Source organism: Perna viridis, chromosome 11 (assembly GCF_037379345.1).
Source record: "Perna viridis isolate PV_CMFRI_1.1 ecotype Kerala chromosome 11, ASM3737934v1, whole genome shotgun sequence".
Lineage (NCBI taxonomy): Eukaryota > Metazoa > Mollusca > Bivalvia > Mytilida > Mytilidae > Perna > Perna viridis.
In genome coordinates, this window is record NC_142455.1 from 29,229,152 (window position 1) to 29,256,736 (window position 27,585).

General features: G+C 36.5%; 1 protein-coding gene across 4 annotated transcripts; it reads left to right on the forward strand.

The window, feature by feature from the left end:
• Window positions 1-812: 812 nt before the first annotated feature.
• On the forward strand, window positions 813-22,251 carry LOC148603639 (uncharacterized). Of its 4 annotated transcripts, none has more exons than XM_088553083.1 (6): window positions 815-1,032; window positions 1,376-1,495; window positions 9,842-10,466; window positions 10,947-11,123; window positions 13,552-13,832; window positions 17,902-22,251. In XM_088553083.1, exons 1-6 carry the CDS (start codon window positions 983-985, stop codon window positions 18,494-18,496), a joined length of 1,848 nt encoding a protein of 615 aa, XP_088409209.1. In that variant the 5' UTR covers window positions 815-982; the 3' UTR covers window positions 18,497-22,251. The 4 variants fall into 4 exon arrangements, with proteins under 4 accessions (XP_088409212.1, XP_088409209.1, XP_088409213.1 ...); XM_088553087.1 differs by having other exon boundaries at window positions 13,552-13,614; window positions 17,902-18,083; XM_088553084.1 differs by having other exon boundaries at window positions 816-1,032; window positions 1,333-1,495.
• The last annotated feature ends 5,334 nt before the right edge of the window (window positions 22,252-27,585 follow it).

The window sequence follows — 27,585 nt, forward strand, 5'->3', positions numbered from 1 at the left end:
TAAACGGGAACATCATAGAACATTTATGGGATTGATAGAAAATAATGTTATGTATTAAGTAGTTAATCTAGTACTCTTTTTTACCACTTTTTAAGTGAAATTAACGATAAAACCATATGAAGAATATAAATGGTATCATAAGTGAAGTTCCACAGCTCAAACGTTATCATGTGAGTCCCTAATGGTACCAGTATGGCATTGCATTCCCCTGATTGTACGTCAAAACATGGAGGCTATAAACATATAGTGCATTTTCTTTTTGCCTCTGTACAAACTAAAGTTTTGTCAAAGGATATGAACAATGAATAGAGCAAACATCACATTCACTTTAAGATGAGAAACTTTAAGAAAAAATCTAACATAATAATATAAAAATGTTCCTCTGAAAAGGTTATGATGAGTGCAAAACGAAAGTGAAAGTAGAGAAAATGGCTTTTTATAGTTCACGACAACTTTTCTGTCCGATCTTTATGGACACACCCTACGTTTTTTGCGGGATTTTTTTCACATATCTTTAGAAATGCTACATAAATGGAAGTATATAGGAAAATTAATACGATACAGTGACCTAATGCATACTAAGTGCATAAATTTCATGCCTGAAAGAAAAGAGTGGTCTGGTGACTACATATTCGATCAATTTTATCAGTTTAGTCTATATCTATAGAAGAATACAATGATAATTTTAGCCAAACGTAAAGGATTTTTTTTTATATCATAACAATTTACAGAAGAATATTGATGAAGTTTACTTCGAGCTATAAATTTACACATGATACGCAACTGATAAACATAATTATCACACAAAATAAATAGGGTGTGTTTATAATGGCTAGGCGCTCATGTTCAATATCATGTATATTAAGAATTTCTTTTCAACGATGAATGTTATAACATTAACTACAATTTTACCGATAATATTATAAAAGGAAATTATAAATAAACATATAAAATCTTATGCATCAACTGATTTCAATGTTGAATGTGTTACGTAATATCTACTGTTAAAACATGGAATAATGAAAACGTCCTGTAAGTATCCTATATTCGAAAGATAAGTTTATTGACTACAGTATTGCGTGTTTTGTGTATTTTAGAAGATAAATATACACATTATTGAGACTATAAAAAAGCAAGTTTGTTCGGTATGTTTCGTAATACATAATGAGACGATTTATGTTGCGACTTAAACCAAAATGGCTTCCGGACACACAATAAAGTGATAAAAAATACCCGATTTATATAAAAACAAAAAATAAGTCATTTACATTTTCAATTTCATGTAGAATAGCAGAGTTGAAATGATTTATTTTGTTATTGATTTTTTAAAAGGAAGTAGAAATACATACATACAAAAATAAATTCGTATAAATAGCTTCAACAAAATGGACGGTAGTGAGACAAGTAGACGTATTCAATCAACAAGGCAGGTCAAAAACCAAATTAAAAAGGAACTGGATCTGCTAACGCCGGATAAACCATACGCCGCCAAACCGTGAGTACTTATAGAAATGATAGCCTATACACTCACTGAAATCTGATGCTACATATCTTGCACTGTATAAACTTTCAACCAAGACCAAAACCGTTCATTGTTCTTCATCTTAAGTTCTTTCAAACATTTATAAATATTAAGTTGTAACAACCAATACATCAAGCAGAGTACGCTTTTTCTAACAGTGCATCTGGTCCATGCTCCCGGTGTAGTGAAGACTCGTTTGTTTATTCTCTTTGACTTTTTGCATGTGATATGTTCATGTTATTGTATGTCTACTCTCCTTGCCTGGATCTTATCTTTTTGATTACCACTCGAATCCTGATTCCCTTGATTTCCCTATTTCAAGCGGAAAGTTATTTTATGAACTTAATCTTGAACTTGAATATGAATGAAACAATTGTATAATGTAACTTTACAAAAATAATATAAGACAATTGAAATCTGAAACACTCCCGAAGAAACATGAATAAATTTATGCCATTTGTCATTGTCCGGAATGTATTGGCCGGCATCTGTAAAGTTAGACTGATAACGTTACTTTCGTAAACATTTGATTACAAAAATAGTGACTGTTGGCCATCCCTATCTTGGAAAAAGCTATCATTTGATTTGTAATTTATTCTCTCGAGACTATTTGGTTCCCAATAGCATTTACAATACTCCATAACAGTTTACGAAAACAGAGTTACCGTGATGCTATTTTATTGCAATCTTATTGTTATTTATTTGTAACGAGTGTCCATACTATTTTTTATTAGGAAAGTGCATCAGCTTTTCTGGAATCTGTACTGAAAAATGATGATACTGTAATCTACTGATCCAATTTAATTTTACCATTATAAACTACACAAAGAGTTGCATGTCAACAGTACTTAAAAGGATGGTAACACCTTTCCATAATGTTCCTCAAAACCGCTATAATCCATTGAGCTCAAAAAAATATGTAAAACTACTTAAATTTTAAAGTGAAAGTTAAATATACCTGCTTCATTATAAAAACGACAAACCGTTGTTCCATTAACATTCCTTATAAAATCCTACATTCAAATCAATAATTTTGTAATGATAAAAATGCAATGATAAATGGAAATTCATTTCTTGAAATAAGTTCCATTTTGTAAAGTTTCTTTTGTAGTTTGAAATTAATCAACATTATAGAGGACTTAAACGTATATTTTATATTTAAAACGTGAAATTGATGTTAATTGCAGTGATTATCGCCTCAAAATCTGTCAATTTAAAACGATTATTTTTGGGGGAGCACCCTAATGCGCATGCGCATGACGTCACAACCGATGATCGTTGACCGGAAGTGTCCAGTAGAGGTAGGGGACCGAAGGTGGACCTTATGTATGACCGGAAGTGGACTTATATAAGGGACCAATAAAGGGAACATGGGGACCTTTTGATGTAGGAAGGGGGTATTAAAGGTTGGGAGGGTCAAACGACCTGCATAGGTATCCTCATTAAGTGTCCTAATTAGTGCCATTAATTATTATAAACAGGTAAGTTTAAAAAAGGGGAGTGTCTTATTACTTGTCTTTCTTGTTTATATTGTTTTTTATTTGCATGTTTTTTTTCATCAATGCTCTTTTTTTCTAATTATTTTTGCAAATAAGTTGTAATTTCATCGTGTTTGTGTAATAATTGAATGGGCACTTAAATAGATTTTAAATTTTGATTTGGATTTCTTTTTGTTCAATGGATTCTGTAATTTACAGCTGATTTCAATAGCCCATGTATTGATTTTTAACCGTTTTTATTCTGCTTTATGAATACACTACAGGTGTAAGGACATGTTGGGCAATGTTTACGACAAAGAAATCAATTTTTATCATTGTTTTGATATTTTTTTTCAATATTTTTTGTATTCAGTTTGAAATTTTGACTAACCACTAATTATTATCCTGACAATTGTACGATTTACATTTGAAACGTTCATAGCTTTTGAATGGTGTATTGCCTTTCATTTCAGATTTTTATAGTCGACCATTTCATCGCCTATTACAGACACACTCAACCTTTTCATCCATTTTATCCGTGTTATGGGGCTCTAACGGTTAAATCGATTTCTTTTTCAAATTTTTAATGTTTACATGTCGCATGTACTTGATTTGACCCGTTATTTGGGTAAACCATTGATTTGTTGATTTTTTTCTCTCCATATTTTCATTCATACTTTGTTTCTAACGCCCTTTATTGTTAAAGTTTGAGACTTGTGTGCTCGTTTAATTTTTTTCTTTTATTATTACAAGGAGATTGATTTTTTTTACTGCAATAGTATTTTCGATAATTGCATGTCGTGTACACCCTTTGAACGTGTTATGAGGCTCTATCGGATAAATTCCTTTTTTCATACTTTCAATATTTACATGTCGCGTGTACTAGATTTGACCCGTTATGGGGGTTTATTATCCTTTCTTTGATACCTTTCTCTATAATATCATTCGTGGTTTGTTTCCATCGCCCCCCCTTTTTAAGTATTGTATGATGGTTTTTTATAAGGAACTTTTTCCTGCTATAGTATGGTTTCAAGTTACTAACACTTTGACCCGTGTTATGAGGCTCTGATGGTAAATATGTTTGTTATGCTGTGGCTAACAAGTGTTATCGGTTTTGAGCTACCCTGTCTTGTTCTTTCATGGATTTCTTTCCTTTTATTCTTTATTGTTTTTGGTTTTTGGTACATCTAGTACACTGCGTTATTTATCTTACTTCTCATAAACATTTGATAAAAAGGTATTAGTTACGCATCGATAAAATATCGAATAAAAAATTCATGAAAGAAAGAGGTAGGGTTTGGATTAGGGTTAAGGTTAGAGTTAAGTTAGGGTTAGAAAAATAGAAAATGAATCATATCAATACGAATTGGAATTACAGAACACCCGAGACTTGGGATTAGGGTTAGTGTTAACACAATAGAAAAAAAATACCAGAACAGAGTGTTAGGGTTAGGGTTAAAGTCAGGGTTATGGTTAGGGTGAGAATAATAAAAAAATAAATCAGAACAATACGAAAACAAAACACAAGAGACTTGGCATCAGAGATAGTGATTAGATAATAGAAAAAATACCACAGCAAATATTAGGGTCAAGGGTTATGGTCAGGGTTAGGATAAGTGCTTGCAAAATACAGAAACGAACAGAACAAGGACTAGGGTTAGAGGTAAGGTCAAAGGTTAGAATGAGTGTTTGAACAATAAAAAACAATCAGAACAATGGTTAAAGTTAGGGTAAGATTCAGGGTTAAGGTAAGTGTTAAAAAAATAGAAAAATTACCACAGCAAAGATTAGGGTTAGAGTTAGGGTCAAGGGTTAGAATTAGATAATAGAAAAACAAACAGAGAAAAGGATTAAGGTTAGGATAAGAGTCGGGAATAGGGTTAAGGTAAGCCGTGGGGTAAGAGTTATTTACACAAAAGAAAACAGTGAGTACAATGATACGGAATAGACCTAAAGAACACATTATACATAATCACATGATTTAGGGTTAAGGTTGAGGAGTGTTTACATAGAACAGAAATAACTAATGAAGATCAGGGTTTGCAATAAAACAATTGTCTGAACAAAAGTAAAGACTAGACTTAAAAAAATTAATTTTATCTGGCGACAAAAATAGCCAGTTAGCGATTGTCTTGGCGCCTAGGTTTTGTATATTAAAATTGACAGGAAGTTTATCAAGAACGAATATTCTCTCTAATTAAACAATTGTGACTTATGTTGACACCTGGTCAGAGTTAATTGACTATCTGACAATAGCCTCATGGGAGGTGTCAATCAAATGTAAATATATTATTGAGCCAATCAAAACTCTCATCATCTGGTCAAAAGTAAACACAATTAAGGCCATGTGCACGTGGCTACACACAAGTTTCAGAGACCTATTTAACAATGTAATACATTTAGAAACAGAATTACGTAATAACAGAATAAATTAAATCCAATTAACAATGATTATCCCATCAGAAAGTGTCAAAATACTTCGAAATGAAATAATTGATAACAGAAAATGGATGACATTTGTTTACTATTTTGCCATGTGACTTTTAAAGTATATTTTTTGGAACCCTTTGGCTCTTATTTCTGAAAACTGGCGACAAAAAATGGCAGTTCGCCCTTTTTCTGGCGACAGAATTTTGGAAGCCAGAGCAGCCCCTGTAAGTGACGGGTTAGGGTAAGATTTAGTGTTAGATCTCGGGTAAATTCTTTTCCTTGAATACGGTTAGATCTAGGGTTAGGTCTTCACTTGGTTATATTTAAATCTATAGTTCGGTATAGCGTTATGTCTATGTTTATGATTAAGTGTAGGAATGGGGCCAGGTCTTAGCATTTGTCTAGGGATAAGGTTATGTCCAGGGTTAGGATTAGGTCTAGAGATAGGTCTTGGTTAAAGTTAGATCTATACTTAGGTCTATGGCAAGGGTTTAGTTTATGGTAAAGTGTTGGGTTAGACTTAGGGTTATGTTTAAGGTTGGGATAAGATGTTGCTGTTTGTCCAAGGTTAGGATTAAGTTCGGGTAAGGGTTAGGGGTTAGCATTAGTGATAAGGGTTAGGGTTAGGTTAGGTTAAGGGTTAGGATTAAGTGTATGGTAAAGTGTTTGATTAAGTAAAGGGTTACGCATAGTGTTATGTGTAGTGTTAAGGTCAGGTTATGGTTAGAGATTCAGATAAGGTCTAGTGTCAAGACAATTATTAGGGCTATAGGCTCAGGTCTATGACAAGGGTTAAGTTTATGGTTAAGTTCTGGGTTAGGCTTACGGTTATGCTTAAGGTTGAGATCAGATGTTGATTTTTGTCTATGGTTATGGTTATGGTTAAGTCAGGGTTAGGGTTAGGGTTAGGATTAGGTCTAGAGATAGGTCTAGGTTAGGTTTCGGTTAAAGTTAGATCTAGACTTAGGACTTGTGTATGGTGTTGGTCTTGATTGTCTAGCTTGAGGCTTTTGATTTAAGTTATATCTAGAGTTACTTATGGGGTAAGGGTAAGATACATGTACTTGTTTCGGTTCTGGGTTATGTTTAGGGTTAGTGTTTGGAATAGAGTTAAAGAGTTTGTATTAAGGTGAAAGATACTGTCATGATAAAGTTAGAGGTAGGGTTAGGTTCTGAATTTCAGATAAGGTCCAGTGTGAAGAACGTTGTTCGAGTCAACCGTTAGATCTTCGGTCAGGTGTATGGTATGGGTTACGTTTATGGTTATGCGTAGAGTTAGGCCTTGGGTTGTGTTTAAGGTTGAGGTCAGATGTTGTTGTTTGTCTATGGTTATGGTTAAGTCTAGAGCTAGGTCTGTGTTAGGTCTTAGACTTTATGAAAGTCAGACCTAGAATTTGTTATGTGGGTTAGGGTAAGGTCTTATTACTTGTTTAGGTTCAGGGTTCAGTGTTAGAAACCAGTTAAAAAGTTAACATACGGGGCAAAGAACTAGGGTTAGGGTTAGAGTTTCAGATAAGGTCCAGTGCCAAGAAAGTTAGAGTTAAACGTTAAATCTAGGTTCGGGTTGGGGTTAGGGGTATGATTAAGCAAAAGGTTAGGTTTAGGTTTATGTTAAGGGTTGGGGTCAAGTCATGTTATTTGCCTAGGGTTAGAGTCAGGGCTGTGGCCAATAAATTTGAGAAATTGTTTATCCATTAGGTTACAGTTCTAGAAGGAGATGCACTTTGAGGTCGAATAGAGTTAGTTGAAAGGAAATGGCTAAGGATAGAGTTAGTGTTAAAACAACAGAATAACATACAGAAAAGGATTAAGGTTAGGTTAAGAGTCAGGGAAAGGGTTAATGTTAGGTTGTATCTGACCTCAATCACACGTCGTTCAAACAAACATACAGACACACACACGTGCATACAAACACGTACATACAAAAACACACATATGTACAAACACACGTACAAACACACACAAACAAACAATGTTCTAGAAACCTTATAAAACGAGTTTAACCCGGAAAAAGTGACAATTGTACTTGGACTGTCGTAGAGTATACATGTTCCCTTGTTCCATCTGTTCAAAGTTTTTGAGTAGAATGGATAGTTTTAACAGATATATGAGATTAGTTCACCGTAAAAATTCAGATACGACAAGGTACAGACCCTACTCGCAGATAAGATGCAGTCAAGCCGATGTATCGGGCTATGATTCTTCACTTAACCAGTAGTCTTTGAGGAAAGAAAACGAAGATACTTTGATGAATGGACTACGCCAAGACCCTTATACTTCGATGAAAGGGCTACGCCAATCGATCATGGATGAAACTCAAGAAAGCTTGTCAAAGGACACAACTGTCGAAAACATTTCCATACATCCGACAGACGACCCCCTTGCTTTCAAAGTACCAAAAGGATATTTGAACGACCATTTCATGCCGTGGGTCCATAATTTCACCAGCGTCATAACAGGACACACCGGAAGTGGAACAACGATGTCTGTACGCCAATTCGTTCAAAACGTGAAGCACATGATAATGCCGAAACCCGATCGAGTAACGTGGTGCTACGACGTGTACCAGACCATTTATGGAGCCATGGAGGATGTCGACTTTGTACAAGGACTCCCCATCCTTCACACCTTGGATACCAGAGAGTAACACTTGCTTATTCTAGACAATACGATGAATTCGGTCACTGCATCTATCTCGCATCTCTTCACGAAATATTTTCACCATAAAAATGGTGTCATGTTGCTGGCTCAGAACCTTTTCAACAAAATCACAGGATCATCAGTCTAAATGCCAATTACTTGGTTCTGTTTAAAAATTCCAGAGACGTATCACGGGGCATGACCATGGCCCAACAAATAATTCCCAAAAAGATAAACTACCCTATGAAATCGTACGAGAATGCCACTGCCAAACACCACGGATATTTATTGATCGACATGAAACAGGGCACTCCCGACAACTTGAAATTGAGAAGTAACATTTTCCCATGGGAAATTCAGGATGTGTTCTTGAATGACCGGCGAAGGAGATGGACGCACCTGGAGCAATAAAGGTTTACAAGATACTCCCTTGTCGAGGGATTCATTAAGAAGAGATTACCAGTCGTGATGCCATACACGTGCAATGGACGACAGAACGTGCACAATGCAAACCAAGGAATGAACTGACAAAAGAAAGTGATCCCCAAACAGAAATCGTTGTAGACCAGATGGAGGAAAGAAGCAAGCCAATAAAACAGATGTCACGCCTATAAACGCAACTGTATAGAGAGGACAAAGATCGCGTAGATGTATTAGGAACGTAAAACGTACAACATCAGAATATCAAATACTAATGGAAACCAGAGCGTAGTATCGTGCATCCTTGTATAAGAAACAACGACCTTAAGAAATCAGGAAAGTTGCTAAAGTTAAACAAGATGAACCATATTGATCTACGATGCCAGAATCTGAGACGATAGTTTATCAAGAAAATGGATGATCTATATAGGAAATACAACGTACACCACTAGAAGTCATGTAAAAAAAAAGAAGTAAAGGTTAAATAGAGTGAAAAAAAACAGCCTTGATGTCAACGATACAGGGACGGCAAGAAGACTCAGTAAAGCAGAATCATAAGATGATCGGTTCGTGAAATTACTTAAAGGGGAAGAAAAACACTTGATGGAAGAGAACAGGACCCGGATTTGACGACACCCGACAAATATATGAATATGAATTGTAAATAAAAATGTAAAAGACAAAACAAATGTTGTATAATAAAACTAGACTAAAGGAAGACCTCCTTACAAGACAGGGTAGCTCAAAACCGATAACACCTGTAAGCGACAGCATAACAAACATATTTACTATCAGAGCCTCATAACACGGGTCAAAGTGTAAGTAACTTGAAAACATACTATAGCAGGAAAAAGACACTAATTAGGACACTTAATGAGGATACTTATGGAGGTCGTTTCCCCCTCCCAACCTTTAAGACCCCCTTCCTACATCAAAAGGTCCCATTATTCCCTTTATTCGTCCCCCATATAAGTCCATTTCCGGTCCCCTCCCTCTACTGGTCACTTTCAGTCCAGGGCCACCGGATGTGACGTCCTCCACATGCGCATTGGGGTGCTCCCTCTGAAAAATAATAATCGTTTCCCACATTTATACTACTAATAACCAAGTAAGTAAACGAGAGGCTCGTACTCCACTAAAACATGGGAGCATGAACCAGATGCACCATTAGGGTGAGCGTCCTCTGCTTTTCTAAAAAAACCTGCCGAGTTGCTCATGATAAGGCAAGTTCAGGGTAGTAGAAAGGAAAACTAGATACATTGACCATGTCGGTTTTCATGATGCCGAAAATTGAAAATATTTGAAAATTAGGTAATTGTTCTATAATATATATATATATATATATTTATAGGGACAAACCTGAGGAAGAACCCGGACAGACGTTAAACGAATTTGTAGAAATTGAAAATATATCTGAATGCAACAACGAGATATATACATATTCTGACGAAAGCTTTGACAACGACGATGATGATTTTGACATCACAAAGGAATTTAATAATGAAGAGGAAAATTCCACTGATTTTGTTGAAGTTGAAAAAGAAAAACAGCAAGAGGAATTCGCTATCGTTGAACTAGGAAGCGATATAAAAGTAAGAGTGCCGAAAGATATAGAATCTTTCTTTAAACATTTTTGCTCTTGTAAATGGACGTCGGATGAGAAGAACAAGAAATTGTTCATTGAAAAACAATTGCAGAACTTTAAATTTGTTACTGACGTATACAAACTTTCAAATAAAAGTGAGACCCAAAAATGTGTTTCTACTTTACAAGGAATTGTGAATACAAATGAAAGGAAATTACCTTTATCAAAGCAATGTGCCCTTTCTTTACAAGATGAATTCAAAGACAAAATATCATTCAAAGTTCCGGTGGAAGATAAATTTGCTCAATATCAAAATAAGGATGTAACGAGTTACCAAGCTGTGATTGAAGTTGGTGGAAATCAATGGAAGACCATACCAGCTACGTTGAAGGTTAGACTACAATAAAGTGACTTGATTTTGTACTATAAAACATTTCAATGCTCGTATGGTGAAAGTTTGTTTTGCCCTTCGTTTCTTGCTTCCAACAGCAATTTCATCCCACAAACAGTCCCTTTAACAAACTAAGTAGAATTTGTAACACGTTTCATTTTGTAAAAGTATCACTGCATTAAATACATAAACTAAATGTTGGGAAAAATATGACTAATGCATTGACGAACCATCAATACATCGAAGCAACATTCCTTGTCACACACACCAGATTTTCTCGATCTTGAAACGGGCTATGTATTTCGATTTGTTTAATTTTGAGTACTTCTTGCTTATTATTTATTTCAGGATTCAGGTCCACCTATGTATTGCTTAAAACGCTGCCGATGAGTGGCCTATCATTGCAGAATACCGAAATTTATAGAAAACAAAACTGTTTTTTACGCGAATGGTATTTTTTGTGTTCTTTTGATCTTACAGGAAGGATACATTGAGTTCAAATGTACCAGACTGAACAGTTTTGGGTTAGTCTCTTGTCCAAAGGACCAATATGGTGTTGTTGACAGTTTCGGGAAATCTGTTTCTACGGGAAATGGCAGATTGAATATACAATTTGAAAAGGGATGTGTGGAATCAAGTCAAAAATACAAATATTCGGTAAGCAGATTACTTCGATCTTAAATTTGATAAGTAACCACGATAATAAGAGAAAAAAAACGGTATAATCAGACTAAACATAACAACAAAATTACCATTAAACAAGCTGATGAAAAAACTAACATGTCAAATATATGTTCCCTTAACGAAAGAGTAATAATTTCGAGCAGAATTCAAAAGAATACAAACCAAGGTTTAAGACCAGACATGGAAAACTGACACACACAAGAAAGAGCACGAAATAACTAAAACAACAAGTATAAAGAAACAAAAGTAAATGAAAAACTGTAGGGTAAGTGTAATCTGCTTTTTCTATGAACACCCGGTGATTTGCTTACAAAATGTCAAGTCCGAGGTGGAAGAGCAATACCACCGTGAACGGATCGATGCTAATGGTGCAGAATCAGATACGGACTGCTTTTTTTTCCAGTGAATAAACAAATATCATTACTTTTCTAGCTTCTCCGAATGTAGCTCTCCGAGTATGATATGAAAACTCCACACACAGGTGCTAAAGGCATGTTTATAACATATACTATTTCGTGCAGTAAGCATCCTTTTATCTTTGGTTTGTTTGTATGAAGTCGAGGCAAGACAAAGTAACACTTGTTCTACACAAATGGTTTCATACTATATGTCTTATCACATCAGCATGTTGAATTAAATTTGGAAAATAAACTTTAAAAATACTATTGTATTAGTGCACTATCGTCGTCAGGTTATTGTAGTGGTTGGTTTGAACAAAAACAAATACAGTGAACATAGTTTTATTCGATTCGTGGATTTCAATTTTCGTGGATTGCCGACAAATCGTTGGTACGTGGGTTCCCAAATTCGTGATTGGCATTTCCCGCAATAAAAATACTAGGAAATATGAATTTCGTCGAGAATTTAATTTCGTGGTTCGAGTCAACCACGAAATTGACGAAAATTGGTTCCCCAAGAATAAAAGAACTTTTCATATGTGCTGTTACAGGATGTGGTTGTTCTGTTTTTGTTCCCGAAATGTTTGTATGTTTTCCCCGCTTTATGCAAATAAACTTTAACATATAGTTATGACGGTATAAAATGAGAAATGAAGCAAAAAAGAAAAAGAATTTTTTTTCAAAGAAATAATTCTCTTCTCGTCTGACCTTGTATTGGTATGACCTGTAGGGTTAAAGTGATCAAACAAATGCCGAAAAAAACTTTACTTATACCTGGTTTTATACTGTATAATATAAAATATTGCACAAAACTTAGGGATAAATCCGTTACATATGTCCATATCCGCAAATATGTAAGTTTGTTTTCCAACTTCTTAAATCCCATGTATATCACTCGGCTACACCCTAGGGCGTACTCTGGTACTTCAGGTGCAAACAGTCTCCATTTCTACAGATATGAACGTACGTTTTAAATTATAAAATGCAGATTTGTTTCCTGCATCATGGTATTGATGAATAGTGATGTGGTCCTATACAGTAACCTGCTCCGTCTTTGAATAATTTATAATAACATAAATCTGGACCATTCTATCCACTTTAGTGTCAGTCTTTGTAACAATCAGGCAGTGGGTACAACATGGCATGAAATAATTAACCATTTCAAAAGCTGAACTTGACTTTCTGCACCATTAGAATCAAGACAACAAATGCAAGAAATCCCATATTACATCGGTAAATTGAGTTATTACCTCATTCAAATGCATTGACAATGAACATTTCAAGAGAAGATAACTTTGTCAAAAACCTCATTTGACTAACATTCAATTGAATATGTTCCGAACAAATCCAGTAATGCAAAGATCAAATAATCTTTTTTTTTCCTCTGCAAAAGAAAAAACTTCGACAGAGTTCGTTCTATACACAATCCTTTTTGTGAGAGATGTATTGTTGTCATAATATTCCTACAAAGTTTTCTTATACAGGATCAAGCTAAATCCAAGCAATATTTTAAGTACTATTAAGGTTTCAATCATAATTTTACTTCACAAGAATTTTTTTTTTATTTATCAGTTTTTCTTTTTTTTTCTTTCTTGATTTTCATTCCAACTTCTGTACTTTAAATACATTGCAGTCCAAACGTATACATCACATTGAATGAGTGGTAGGTGAATGATCTGAGAATGGAAATAGAATGTGTTTACTGTTCATGGTATTTTGTAAATATGCTATATGTATCTAAAAAATGTTTGTATGTCAGTGATAATTATGTCAATAAAGACTCCCTGTACACCATAGTCAGTTGGTCGGGTGGTGAAGTCCTGGAAATTCTGACAACTAAAAAAAGGGATCAAATAATGGTCACTTTAAATAGAGAAAGCATCCTTGAGTGAAATTGTTTTGTTAGATCGGTGTGGTGTTGACACGCATGTTAATATATTTTGCACATGTTTGCCTGATTCTTACAAAAAACTAACACTCAAAAGATTATTCGTTCAATCCAGATTCAACGACCTGATCCTGAATATGTAAAAGAAAAAAAGAAACCCGAAGTCCTTGTTGCGGCAGTAAGTGACAAACTATATCTTCAGTTTGATGAGTCCCAATTTAGAAAGCCAATATCGATGTTGGCATGCCTTAGTAACAATGAAGAAAGAGGATCTGATTTTGAAGAATTTGAAGTCAAGGTTGTTGTTTACAGAGACGAAAAGCCAGTTGTTATAAATGCAACCGTCGAGAGCTCTGATGACCAACGATATAAAATGGTTATTAATAAAACCTCTAGGTATTTGTCCAGATAAGCATCTAATTTATTTCAAACGTGGATAGGTCAATTTCTATCCTAAGATGATGTACAATATAGATTTAATTGTTGATTTGTGTTTGTCTAGCTGATTGATCACTTTGGTGAACGATTTTAACATATCCGAGACTATGAAAAAAGCATGAATTTCCATGTGAAAGCGTTCCATTGTATTTTGCATCAAATCATCATAACATCAAGTATTCTTTTATTCGAAACTATATGCAAATCAATATTTTCTATACATGTCAAAGGTATTCCACTGTTCACTTTGTTAACTGCCTTCTTGATAGGGAAGATTCTAAAATGCATCTCATTACGAGCCCATTCGAGGGTGTTACGATACCCTTATTAATATGAACACAGCAGGGTTATTTCGAAAGAAGGGATTATTGCATTTTAGTGGTCACACACTGTCAAGAAAATATCATCTCTCTAAGTTACAAAAAAACATCAAACGAAAATAAATGGTGTTATTGATATTTGTTAATCAAACATGTTTGTGCAATCGAATTCACATTTACGAACATGACCGCTTCATAGTACAATATACATGTAAGATGTTTTACAATATGTATGACAAAAATTGAGGTCATAATATGATAGGATCTGCTTGCGAAATCGGACGTCTTTGTGGAAAAGGACATGTATCTGAGTTGTAATACTAAAATTTACAATAAAACGGGTGATTTTTTCATTTCTAAATAATGGCAGTGAAAAGACCTATACTGCCACCACAATCTCCGAAGAAGAGACTGTGGTAAACCATAAATCTGTGCTAACCTCTTTTGGTCCCTCTATCAAGGACGATGATTGTGATTTACCGTCTAAGTACTGGATTCCTAAACAACTCCACAAGAATCCATACAAACAACGTTTCATAGCTGGATCTGCAAAATGTACCACCAAACCTCTTTCAAAACTTTTAACTTCTATACTCACAACTGTCAAAGAGGGTCTGCAGTCCTACCACAACACTTGTTTCTCTCGTAGTGGTATTAGTTCAATGTGTATCCTGAAAAATTCGAAAGATCTTTTGGAGACTATCAGTTCAAAACTATTATCTGAATATAATGGCATTAAAACCTGTGATTTTTCAACACTGTATACTTCCTCATACTAAGTTAAAGTCCCGACTTAAAAACATTATACATCGTTGTTTTTCCAAATAAGATGGTACACCTAGGTAAAAATATATAGTTCTTGGTAGAGATTCCTCATACTTTGCAAGAAATAATTCCAAATCGTCTTCCAAATACACAGAGGAAGATGTTCACAAAATGCTGGAATTTTGAATCGACAGCATATTTGTCAAGTGTGGTGGACGTGATTTTTCAAAATACGTCGGCATTGCAATGGGAACAAATCGTGCTCCTGTACTTGCTTACTTATTTCTTCACTCTTATGAGGCAGACTTTAAAGCTGATCTGATCCGAAAGAAAGAAAGACTATCGTTTGACTACATCCTTTAATCTCAGTTTCCGCTATATAGATGACATATTATCTTTAAACAATCCTAATTTCGCATCTACCCCATATAACTTGAGATAAAGGATGCTACAAACACTGTGAAGTCAGCCTCATATCTTACACTTAGAAACCGATGGTAAGGGAAAAATTTTGACCAAACTTTACGACAAGCATGATGACTTTTCATTCAGAATAGTCAACTTTCCTTTCATCTGTGGCTACATCCCTTCAGCACCTGCGTATGCAGTGTTCATACCACAACTCAAACGTACTACCAGAGCTTGCCCAGAATACGCAGACTTTTTGTATCGCGCTGGAACTCTTAACAAATAGGCTTCTGGAACAGGGTTATGTTGCTCCAAGATTGAAGTCATCACTGCAGAAGTTTTATGGTCGTCATCATGAACTCGTGGATCGTTATGGTGTATCCATCTGCTCCATGAAAACTGATTTATTCAACGGGTCATAGTTTTTCTTCCCTCGTATGTCTACTCCCGACTTGACTTTTATGAGCAACTCGGCGGGTGCTTCTAGAAAAGCAGAGGACGCTTACCTTTACGGTGCGCTTGATCCATGTTCCCAGTTTTTAGTGGAGTCCGAGTTGCTCATTTGCCTTTGTTACTTTGTATGTATGATTTTAGTTACTGTATGTTCTTTGTTGTGTATGTCTGTTTTCCATGTCTGGTCTTTGTCTCTGGATTACATTCTTTTGATTACTGCTATAACCTTGGTTCCCTAGACTACTCTTTAACTGTCCGTTTTTAGATGATGTTCCTTTTTCATCATCATATAGTGTTTACATTGATTTGATTTGCTCGTATTCATTACAATGTTTCGGATTTTTACAAAGGAAAATTTCAGGCCTCTGCATGCATTGTTTCGTTTTCACTTTCAGTGTACTTTTATGCTGCTGGAGTATATTGGGTAACTATTTCGCTATACCTGTGTATAATCCGTTTTCTTTGGACTGCTTGCTCGTTTGTAATGAATGTTAAAATACAATGTATATAATTTTCATACCATATTTTTTGTTTGGATGATTATCAAGTGTAGTAAATTTCGTAAATTCACATTGTAAAGTAAATTATGTAATTTCACTCTCGGATTTCCTCCCGTCAAAACGTTACAACAAGAATAGAAAATCAATCCACCGTTCATAATTAATGATGAACATGTATATGTTAAATAGGATAACCGTTTGATAACCGTGAATAATTAAAATATAATTTCTCATGTGCTCATGCCAAAACCGCTTGAAAATCTGTAAATGTGATTTTTTTTTTCACATACACGATTAGTAAGCCACATAACAAAATAAAATGTCATTTCTATTAGACCTTTGTTTACCGCCTTGCATATTAACATTGTCGTTTCTTTTGCTATTTATACTCAATGTGACAAAGACCAGGCATGAAAAACAGATGCTCACAGCAAATAACATAAAATACCCAAAACAATACGTACAAAGCAAAAAAGTAAATGAGCAGCGCAGACTCCAATAAAACTGGACCAATAGACCAGATGCACCAGTTGGAATATCGTCCTCTGTTTTGTTTTCTAGACACAACCCCGAACTCAGTATAAAAAGTGAAGTCCGGGGTTGACGAAGGAGAAAAGGATCACTATGACACGTTGAACAGATCGGTTCTCATGGTGTAGACGAATACCCCATAACGATTCATGAAATCATGATGACGACCATAGAACTTCTATAGTGATGACTTCAATCTTGTGGCGACATAACCGTGTTCTAGAAACCGAATTGCAAAAAGTCTAGAGCGGTACAAAAATGTCTGAATAGTTTCGACAAGCTCTGGCATAACGTAAGATTTGTGATATAAAAACTCCATGCGCGAGTGTTGATGGATGTTGCCACAGATGAAAGGAAAGTCGACAAATGGAATGAAAATGTTCGTCGTATAGTTTGGTCAATAGCTTTCTTTTACTAACGGTCTCTAGGTGGAAGTCAGGTATGAGGCTGACTCCACAGTGTCTGTATTTTCCTTTATCTTAATTTCTTTAGGGTGGATGCGATGTATAAAATCCCCGAAACTGGCATTGTTTAACGATAATACGTCATTTATATAGAGGAAAACTAAGATAAAATGATCTGGCTAAACGATGGTCCTTCTTGGGATCAGATCAGCTATCACATTAGCCCATAAGTGTGTACCCATTGTAACGCCGAACCTTTTTGAAAACCGCGTCCACCACACTGGGTCCAAAATTGCCAGCATTTATAGCACATTTTCTGCGGTAAATTTGGAAGACAATCTGGAATCGGTTTTTACAAAGTACATGTATGTATAACCACTACGAAGTACTTCATACATTGTATCCGAATCTTGGTGTACCGTCTTTTCTCTAGTAACAACGATATAATGTATAATGTTTTTGAGTCTAGATTTTAACTAAGTATGGATAAAGGAAGTATAAAGAGTTGATTAATCATAGATTTTAAGATTTTAATGCTATTGTATTCTGATAATAATTTTGAGTTGAGGTTTTCCAGATGATCTGTCATGATCCACATTAGATTAAATGATATATCAACTATTGTAATGTCAGTTTTATTTTCTAGAATACTCATTGCTGCTCTTCGAAAAGATACAGATTATGACAACTTCAAAACAACTTTAAAAAATGAATTGGACTTATTTTTCGGGCACAGAAAATTGTGTATAATTATGTTATTTTATGTAAAAAGAGAAGGAAACATCGTACATTTTGTTTCTGTGTGCTGCTTGAAAAGTAATAGAGAAATAGTAGTGAACAATTTCACGAGGAATGGACGACGTCTGATATTTGAATCCGAAGATATTTTGCTACCTCCACAGCAGAGAGTACGCATTCATCCAGTTGGGTGCATAGGAGGCCCATCCGGCTTAAGATTGAATTACTTCTTGTTCTTTATGTATGCAACTAAAGAGAATGTATGCGAGTTCACTGTGGAAATAAGCAGAAGAATGGGTGGCTCAATTGCGGCCATCATCGAATTTTCTGCCGACAACCAGACGAGAGGTTCTTTGACAAGGGCTGAGTTTGATTTAGATTTTATGTACAAACCTAATGAAACACCACGACTTCCAAGATGTTTAACAAACCTAAGTCAAGTTTTTAAACCTTCTTCAACGAAACCGCAAATGACAAACCGAATGAAAACATCGCTTATGTAAATTTAATGAAGTGAGCATATATGTGAAACAACTAAATTTTATGCAGTGTTTTCTTTCATTAGATTTCCAGGTAAAATTTTAGATGGTGTAATATATTAACTATTTACCAGTAGACATATTTTTTTTTTAAATTTTGCATCTAATATGAGTTTCTATATTTATAGATATTAACTAGATTTGCTGCAGTACTTAATTCCTTAAAGTTTCCAGTACCCTGACCCCAAGATTTATTTAAAGATATGATATATCGACTACCTTCAGGAGTTTGCAGAAATGTTGATATTAAGGACCAATGTGTTAGAAACCACGTCTCATACGCTGCCTTAAAACATTAATATCCAATATCCATGTCTCCTTGAAACATATTCCGTTTCTGACAAACTGATTAAAATGATGGATTTTCAACATTTCTACGATAGAAGCGGGAGGTTATGTTTTCATTAAAACTCATCTTACATTTTGTATGCCTCAAACAAGTCAGGATCATTGCGACTGTTTGCAGGAATAATCAAGGGAACCAAGGTTACAGCGGTAATTAAAAGAATGAAATTCAGGGACAAAGACCAGACATGGAAAACAGACATACACAACAAAGAATATAAAGTAACTAAAATCACACATAAAAAGTAACAAAAGCAAATGAGCAACTCGGACTCCACTAAAAACCTGGGAGCATGGACCAGGTGCACCGGTAGGGTAAACATCTATTGCTTTTCTAGAAACACCCGCCGAGTTGCTCATAAAACGTCAAATCCGGGGTAGACGAAAGAGGAAAGGAAAATTAGACACATTGAACAAGTCGGTTTTCATTATGCAGAAAATAAAAATTATTTGAAGATTATGGTAATCATTCTCTAAATAAGCAGATATATATGTATGCAGGGATAAACCTGAGGAAGAACCCGGCCAGAGGTTAAATGAATTTGTAGAAATTGAAAACAAAGAGATATATACATATTCTGGCGAAAGCTTTGAAAACGATGATGACATTGTCATCACAAAGGAATTCAATAATGAAGAGGACATTTCCTCTGATTTTGTTGAAGTTGAAAGAGAAAAAAACAGCAAGAGGAATTCGCTATTGTTGAACAAGGAAGCGATATAAAAGTAAGGGTACCGAGAGATATAGAACCTTCCGTTAACCATTTTCGCTCTTGTAAATGGACGTCGGATGAGAAGAACAAGAAAATTTTCATTAAAGAAAATTTGCAAGGAAAGGAAACTATGACCCGTTGAATAAATCAGTTTTCATCTTTCTCGTCTTTTCCAATTGATCACTTTGTTATACAGACTATCCTTTTGGCTACTGGGAAGATTTATCAGTTCAGTAATTTTGTTATTTCCTTTCGTAACAATTGACTTAACTGCTCTCGTTTTTGTTTCGAACATAACGAAAATTAAGCATAAAAATACTACCTACCAGTACGTCCTTGTTTTACGGATTATTCATTTCTAAAGCGGTTCTTTCCCACATATTAAAACATTGTTTTACTTTAATCATTGTTGTGACGCAAACTGTTGTACAAAGTGTAGATAACCTTTAACGAATCAACAATGACATAAAATGAGAGAACTTTCCAAACATCTCAGTGAATAGACTAAAGAAAGTTAAGGCCTTTGTTCGATTTATCAATACACCACCAATAACATTAAGGCTGCTCGAAAAAGAATTACTGAAAATACATTCCACTGTCGAGTTATGCTTGAATGACGTATGACTTTGTAGATCAGTTAACCATTAAGACCATATTGTTCGGTGCAATGGGCAGAAAGCGGATAGTGTAGAGAGTTTTATATAGATCTCTATCGCATGCACCTAATACAGCTGCATACTGTCTGCAGTCAAAAGAGATACGAAAAAGAAATATTTGATTACATAAACACATACAACTCATCAGTTAGTGGTTGTTTCAATTAATCATAGAAATGGTTAAATGATACAGTCCTTGAACCGATCCACGCCACGATTTGACGGATCGATGACCATTGACTGATTGATCGCTGACTGATCGATGACCGATGAACGGTGACCGATCTGATCGCAGTTAACATTTTTGTTATGTAAAATGACGTAAGATCTGTTTTAAATGAAAAATAACGTAAAATGAATGTATAAACTGGTGTTTAAATATATAACATTATGTAAATATGTGTAAAATTGACAAGGAAAACAACAAAAAGCCGTAAAAAACATTGATCCCTCTGTGATCACGTTATGCGATCACCAGTTAAATGGATCGGTTTGACGGATCGATGACTGACCGAAAACTGATCAGTGATGGATGACCGAGCAGAATTCTTGTTGCACGGATCGATTCAGGTACTGTATCTAAAGCTTTTTCTAGGGAAATGAAAACGGCTTTTTTATTGAACATTTTCCCACAGAGTAAACAATCAAGCTCGAAAGTTTGTTTGTTTGTTTGTTGGGATTTAACGTCCGAGCAGCAATATTTCAGCTATATTCAGACGATGAACATGAAATTGATGATAAAATGAACATGAAATAATGATGAAATGAAAAACGGATGGGACACAAGGACAATGGGGTCGACAAATTTTGATTGCCACAGGAAATAGGGAGAGGTGGGTAGGGTCGGGCAATTTAGCCTCCTGTGGCGGAGCCCTATGGTTCCTACTCCGGGAGAATACCAAGTAGGGTTCTTTAACGTGCGAGGAACGTGGCATCTGTCCCAACACGGTACACCACTATGGTTTGCGGTCAGGTTTTCCGTATTATAGCCTGACAACCCCAGTATGTAACACGCCAGGGGTACCCCATTCCACCACCTGGGGCACACATCCCAGTTGCTCTGTGGGCAGAGCGCCCTAGACCCCGGCTAGGTTTCTGGGCACTATTTTGTCGCCTTTTACGACAAGCTTAGCGCTGCTGCAGGCCTATTCTTTTAACACCCGGACCTGCAGGGAGCTCGAAAGAATGTAACATACGCAAGTATGCACAACAACGTACCAATTTTCGGCGTTTAAAATTAAAATGCTTAAGCGAAAAGCGGAATTTAAACACAAAAAATTACATATAACCCAACTGGTAAGTTATTTTTGTAAAGGCAATTACTAGCCTATACATGTATCAGGGATTTAACATTCCTTGATTATATATATGTGTATGTAATAGAATATTTTATGTATTGTGTAATACAATATTATTTGACTTGTATGAATGTATATCATGTTTTACTATTTGACTTGGACCAATTGACAGACGAACTTTCGGAATCACGTATATGTACCGTATGTAATTCAGTCAGAGAAGTATTCTCGAGCTAATGACTGCCTGAATCTGTCAGGAACTCTTCTAATCTACGTATCTGTTCTACCTAGAACAGTTCCTGACAGGAGAGTGTCAGGACCTACGACGGATTATGACAGAGCTTGTCCAAAGCCCTGACAGGCCTTAACAAGGTGTGTCGCGGGTCAGAACAGTTTCTGACAGTTAAGAACTGTTCTATGACAGCGAATCCTGACAGGATGGAAGAGAGGTTAGAAGTGATCGCAACTGTAGCTAGTTGGTTTATGCTTCACAAGCAGATTGATGAAGCCGTAAATTAAATTTACTGAAATGTTATATTTTTCCTATGATATGTATATGTACTAAAATATACATTCACAAACATGGTTAATTTTTAATATTATCTTTATGTGCAAGATGCTATTTTTAACTTGTGCTGTGTATTGAATATAACTGTATCGTACAGGGCATTAACATTTATTGGCAATAAAGCATAGAACCCTAGAAATTAGAGTTTTAATTGTATCAACCTCCTAGAAACAGAGGTTGTGACACAATCATTCATACCGGACATTTATACGAGGTACAAATATTAGTAATAGACCATTAACATGAACAATTAATCTAGGAATGTTAAAGAAACTAACCTTAGTAATAGTTAAGTTGAAATCAGATGCGTATATAAGTTGAGTTGATACGAATATAGGTTGCTAGATTCGGATGAATATAAAAACCAACATGTCCGTTCCGTTCAGATACTTAGGTAAGAGTGTTCAAATGAAAAAGGAATTAACCCGCGACATTTACCAAACCAATAGATGACGAGAAGAGAAGTGCGTACTAATCAAGCATAAAAAAAGAAAATAGAAGATTACGATTAGATTGCAATACAATCACCAGTTCCCGAAAGCTTGTCTGTCAATCGGTCCAAGTCAAATAGTAAAACATTATACACATTCATACAAGTCAAATAATATTTTATTTCACAATACATAAAATATTCATATGAAACAACATTGCAGACTATTACAAACTCCCCCCCCCCCCCAAGCTGTGAAATGACGACCCGTCATTTCTTCTGTGCTGCCGATGTCTTTATGATATTCAAGATGGTACGTGCGGTTTCAACCTGCATACCTTGATACAAATCTGTATCAGCCAAAGATGTTAAACACTGGATTTTCTCGTACCATTCCGTACTTCCTGTAAACTTAGAAAGTTATTATTTTCCAGAGATTTTTCAAAGATTCATCAGAAAGTTCCTCCTGTTGTTCACTGTCTGTCTCTTGTGAAAGCCTCCCTCTACTTCTGTGATCACTGACATCCGACTCTGTCCCAAGAACCTCATCCTTCTGAAAACGGGCGTCCCCTTCAGGTTGCGGTCCAGTTCCATCAGCACCGTCTCACAATCTGGTTTGGTGTATCCTTCAGCTGAGTTGTTTCTGCAGTAAGTGTTGAGTCACTGTCATCCTCATATGTTGGTTCCAATACCACGACTTCAACTAAGTCTTCATCAGACGATTTTTGGTGCTCTGTCGATCTAGTCGCCCTTGGTGCAGGTTTTGGTTTTGGCTTCTTGACATATCTTGAGTCGAGTAGGCTCAATCAAGTGTCCCAATGGTAGCAGCTGATTCATGTGCGGTCTTCTCTTTCGACCTTCTCAATTCTTCGTCTGAACTATGAAAACTGGGGTGTATGGGTTTGGCTGATCTAGGACGATGTAAGGGTCCTGTTCCCATTTTTCCGCCAGCTTATGTTTTCCCTCGAATGCAAAAATCCTAACTAGTACCTTGTCTCCAGTAGTGACGGATGCTTCCTTGATCTTGGTGTCGTACTGCTTCTTTTGATGTTGTTGAGACTTCTTTGACGCTTCTGCTGCAAGTTGATGAGCATACTTTAGTAGTGCGAGACTTGGTCATTCCTGTCATACCACAAGGTTCCTTGATAATCTTCGACTCGAAGTTTGCACCTTGATCGGAGTGAATGTGGTCAGGAATTCCGTAGTGAACAATGCAATGTTGGTAGAAGGCCTCAGCTGTTGTCCTTGCTGTCTGGTTATTGTTGAGAATGGCCTGTGCATACCTGTCAAAATGGTCTGTAATGACGAACACATGTTGCTGTCCATTTTGTCTAAAGTCAGGTAATCTAGTGGCGCCACCTGGTTAGTGCGGGTCTTTCTGCGAATACATCTTCCACAACTGGCTATCCAATCAGCAGCATTCTTGGCCATACCATACCAATAGAACCTGTCTCTAAGCAACGACAAGGTATGGTCCTTTCCTGGATGTCCCATGTCGTTGTGTAGCGCTTCCAAAATAGTTTTGACGTGAGCTGCTGGTAGTACGCGCTGCTGCTTAACTTCATCGTTGATTGTAACCTATATAGTATTCCGTCGTCAATTCTGAGGTGATTGTACTCTCGCTTCAGTGTACTGTCTCCCTTTTCTGGTACTAGGTTATTTTTCATGATTTCTATCCAGTGTTGTATCGTTGTATCCTGTCTTTGTGCTTTCTTCCAGTCAATGATATCAGATGTGAGTGTTCCATTCTGTTCATCATCATCATCCCTGAGTATACCTGGTGCCACAGCTAAACATTCAGCAAGGATGCGGTAGAAGTTGAATTACATATGACTTTAACTGAGTCGCAGCTGATGTTGACTTCCTCTTGTTGCAGACATCTGCTTAAAACATCAGCCGCAGTGTTGGTCTTCCCTAGCCGGTACTTGATGTCAAAGTTGAAGATCGCAAGGTCCACAAAACATCGCTGACCTTTAGCATCCAGTTTGGCGGTAGTTAGAACATATGTCAGAGGGTTGTTATCAGTGAAATGGTGAAGTGCTGTCCATAGAGGTAATCATTGAATTTGTCCGTGACCACCCACTTCAAAGCCAAGCATTCCAGTTTGTGGACTGGGTAGTTCTTCTCCGCTTTAGTCAATCCTCTACTGGCGTAACATATTACTTTCTTTTGTCCATCCTGAATCTGATTCAAGATTGACCCAAGTCTAATACCACTGGCATCTGTATAAACCTCAAATGGGCATTCAGGTTGCTGGTAGCTAAGTACTGGTGCTGACGTTAAGAGCTCCTTCAACTTATTGAATGCTGCCTCCTCTCTATCTCCCGAATGCCAGTCGCTAGGTGGTTTCTTCTTTCTATTACCCTTCTTGCCTGTTGGTCTGGGCATCAAGTCTGATTGATCTGGCTGAAGTTACGAATGAAGCGACGATAGTTTCCAGCGAGTCCACGACAGCGACGGACCTCTTCTGGTGATGTTGGCTTAAGTCAGGTGGTGACTCTCTGTCTTATCGGGATCCACCTCAACTCCATCCTCCGAGACAACATGTCCTAGAAATTTCACCTTGCGTTGGAACAAGGAACACTTCTTTGGCGGTAGCTTCAAGTGGGCTTAGCGTATTCGTTCCATCACTAGGTTCAAGTTGTGTAAATGCTCTTCAAATGTCTTACCCAAGATGATGATATCGTCGATGAACACACAGCATATCTTAAGATGGTAGTCAGCAAGACATTCCTCCATTAGCCTCTGGTACGTAGCCGGGCTGTTGGTCAGTCCAAACGGCAAAATATTGTACTCATAGAAACCAAGTGGTCCTACTGTGAAGGCTGTCCGCTCTTTGTGTGCTTCCAGTATCTCGACCTGATGGTACCCTGATTTCATATCCACGCAGCTGAAGAACCTGCTGCCTGCCATACAATCCGACAAGTCTTCTATCCTTGGTAAAGCATAGCTGTCCCGTATTGTCTGGTAATTCAGCTGGCGGTAATCAACACAGAGACACAAGGTATTGTCCTTCTTCCTGGCCAAGACTACTTTGTATGCAAAAGGTCTTTTAGATGGTCTGATGATCTTGGCGTCCAAGAGCTGTCGAAGGTGACTGCATACCTCATCATAGGCTGAAGGTGATGTTCGTTTCTAAAAGAAGAGGTACATGGCTATTATAAGAACTGTCTGGCACAATCAGCATGATGCAAGGGTGCATGCTCTGTTGTCCTGGTATCTGTATGTTGATTTCAGTATATCCCAAGTATGGAAATGGTTGGTCATCAGCACACTCAATGTTCAACAAAGTTTCAATACTGTGTAAAGGTAATGAGATATTCTGTTGGTAAAATGATTCACTCATGGTTGACACGGTGACCTGTTGGAGTTTAAATCTTCTTTACCTGGCTTTAGTTTCTTGGCACATCTAATTTTATAATGACCAACTTCACCACATCTCCAACATTGCGGTTCCTCATTGGTATTGTCTGATCTAACAAGTGTTGGCCTCTACCTCTACCTCTATTCCTACCTCTCTCCAATTAGACTGATATCATTGTTGCCAAGTTGGTTGTTGTTGCCATGGTTGAGGTTGTTGTTGCCATGTTAGTGGTTACTGTTGCTGTTGCCATGGTGTTGGCTGTTGCTGTCACTGTTGCATTTATAGCCATGGTAGTTGCTCCAACTTCTTCTCATATTCTTCCATTCTAGTGGTCATCTGTTGAATCATTCCTTTGATCTCCTCCACATCTGATGATTCTGTCACAGCTTTATTGGTGTGCGGTTTGGTTGTGATACGTGCAGCTCGTTGTAATCTGTCCTTCTCAATCTGCCTTAGGGCTATTCTCAACCCATCGAAATCCTTTATGGTGTCATATTTGTGCCCTGATACATCTTTAAGTGATGGCTTCAATCCAGTCCACATTTTAGTATGTAGCATTGCATCCACATCTGCTCTTCTAACAAGTCCTCTCTCTACTGCTTTTCCAACTATTCCCTCCAGCCTGGTGACTGATTCGTCTTCCCTCTGAGTAGCCTCATAGAATTCTGCTAATTGTTCTTCCTTCTCATCAACATTCTCATATATAGAGTCCAGCTTTCGTATAATTTCCTCTACTGGAGTGTCGGAGTCAAGACGCATGGCAACATATCCTGCCGGGTTGCTTCTCATGACCTGAAAACCATGTGATTCTGGGTGGATGGCTCATCATTACCTTGGTTGGTTTATCATCCTTTTTGATTTAACATCTGGTAGTTGAGACATAGTTGGCATTGTGGGTGGTAAGACACCTGTTGACCTGAGATAGTCTTGCCTCCAGTTAGTAAAGTCATGAGCTGTATTAGCTTTTGGTGTTACTCCCAATTTTTCCATCCTTCCTTTAACTTCTTTTGGTATCTCTGTTAATGGGCTGGTTGGTTGATCCACAATAACCTTCCCATCAGCCTTCCCTTCTGCCATGGTGTACGTAACAATGTAGGAGGGGAAGAAAAAAATTTTCTACAATGCACAAGCAATAAAACAATACACAAAATATACAAAATTCACAATCACAATCAGCGACAGCCTCTCCCTGAAATATGGGATGGGAAAGAGTCATGTGAAGCTTTTATGTTCACTAACTCAATAAAGGACACAGGAATTTCGAGTGAGATTCACAACTAGTGTGTCTGTGATTCTTAAGTCAGTTACCTATGGGATAAATATCAAGTCTATCTATGTCAAAGCCCAAACTCACCTTGTAACACAAACTCCAAACCTAAGAAGGACACTATCAAATGAAAAGAATAGTCAAAAAGTTCAAAGTGAAAGGAGTAGCTAGTAAAATGGTATTAACAAGCAAAAGTTCGTAATTATTTGTTAAATCAGAATATTGGTATCATGCACACTACACTCGATCACGTCACAACTGTTTAAACAAAGTTTACTTCAAGTTTATTTAAATGGTTTAAACTTTATCTATTTTTTTTAAATTTAAAGGTAGATTTAACTTTTAAATTTAACCTACACGTAAATGATGAAAGTTTTTTTGTAAGTTTAATCAAATGTTTCAAACTCTATTT

Bases quoted from the DNA above. Each gene is read 5' to 3' on its own strand.
- LOC148603639 (XM_088553083.1), top strand. From the start codon at position 983: ATGTGTTACGTAATATCTACTGTTAAAACATGGAATAATGAAAACGTC. The intron at 11,124-13,551 runs GTAAGCAGATTA...CGTTCAATCCAG, and splicing joins GTCAAAAATACAAATATTCG to ATTCAACGACCTGATCCTGA. The intron at 13,833-17,901 runs GTATTTGTCCAG...TTTATTTTCTAG, and splicing joins GTTATTAATAAAACCTCTAG to AATACTCATTGCTGCTCTTC.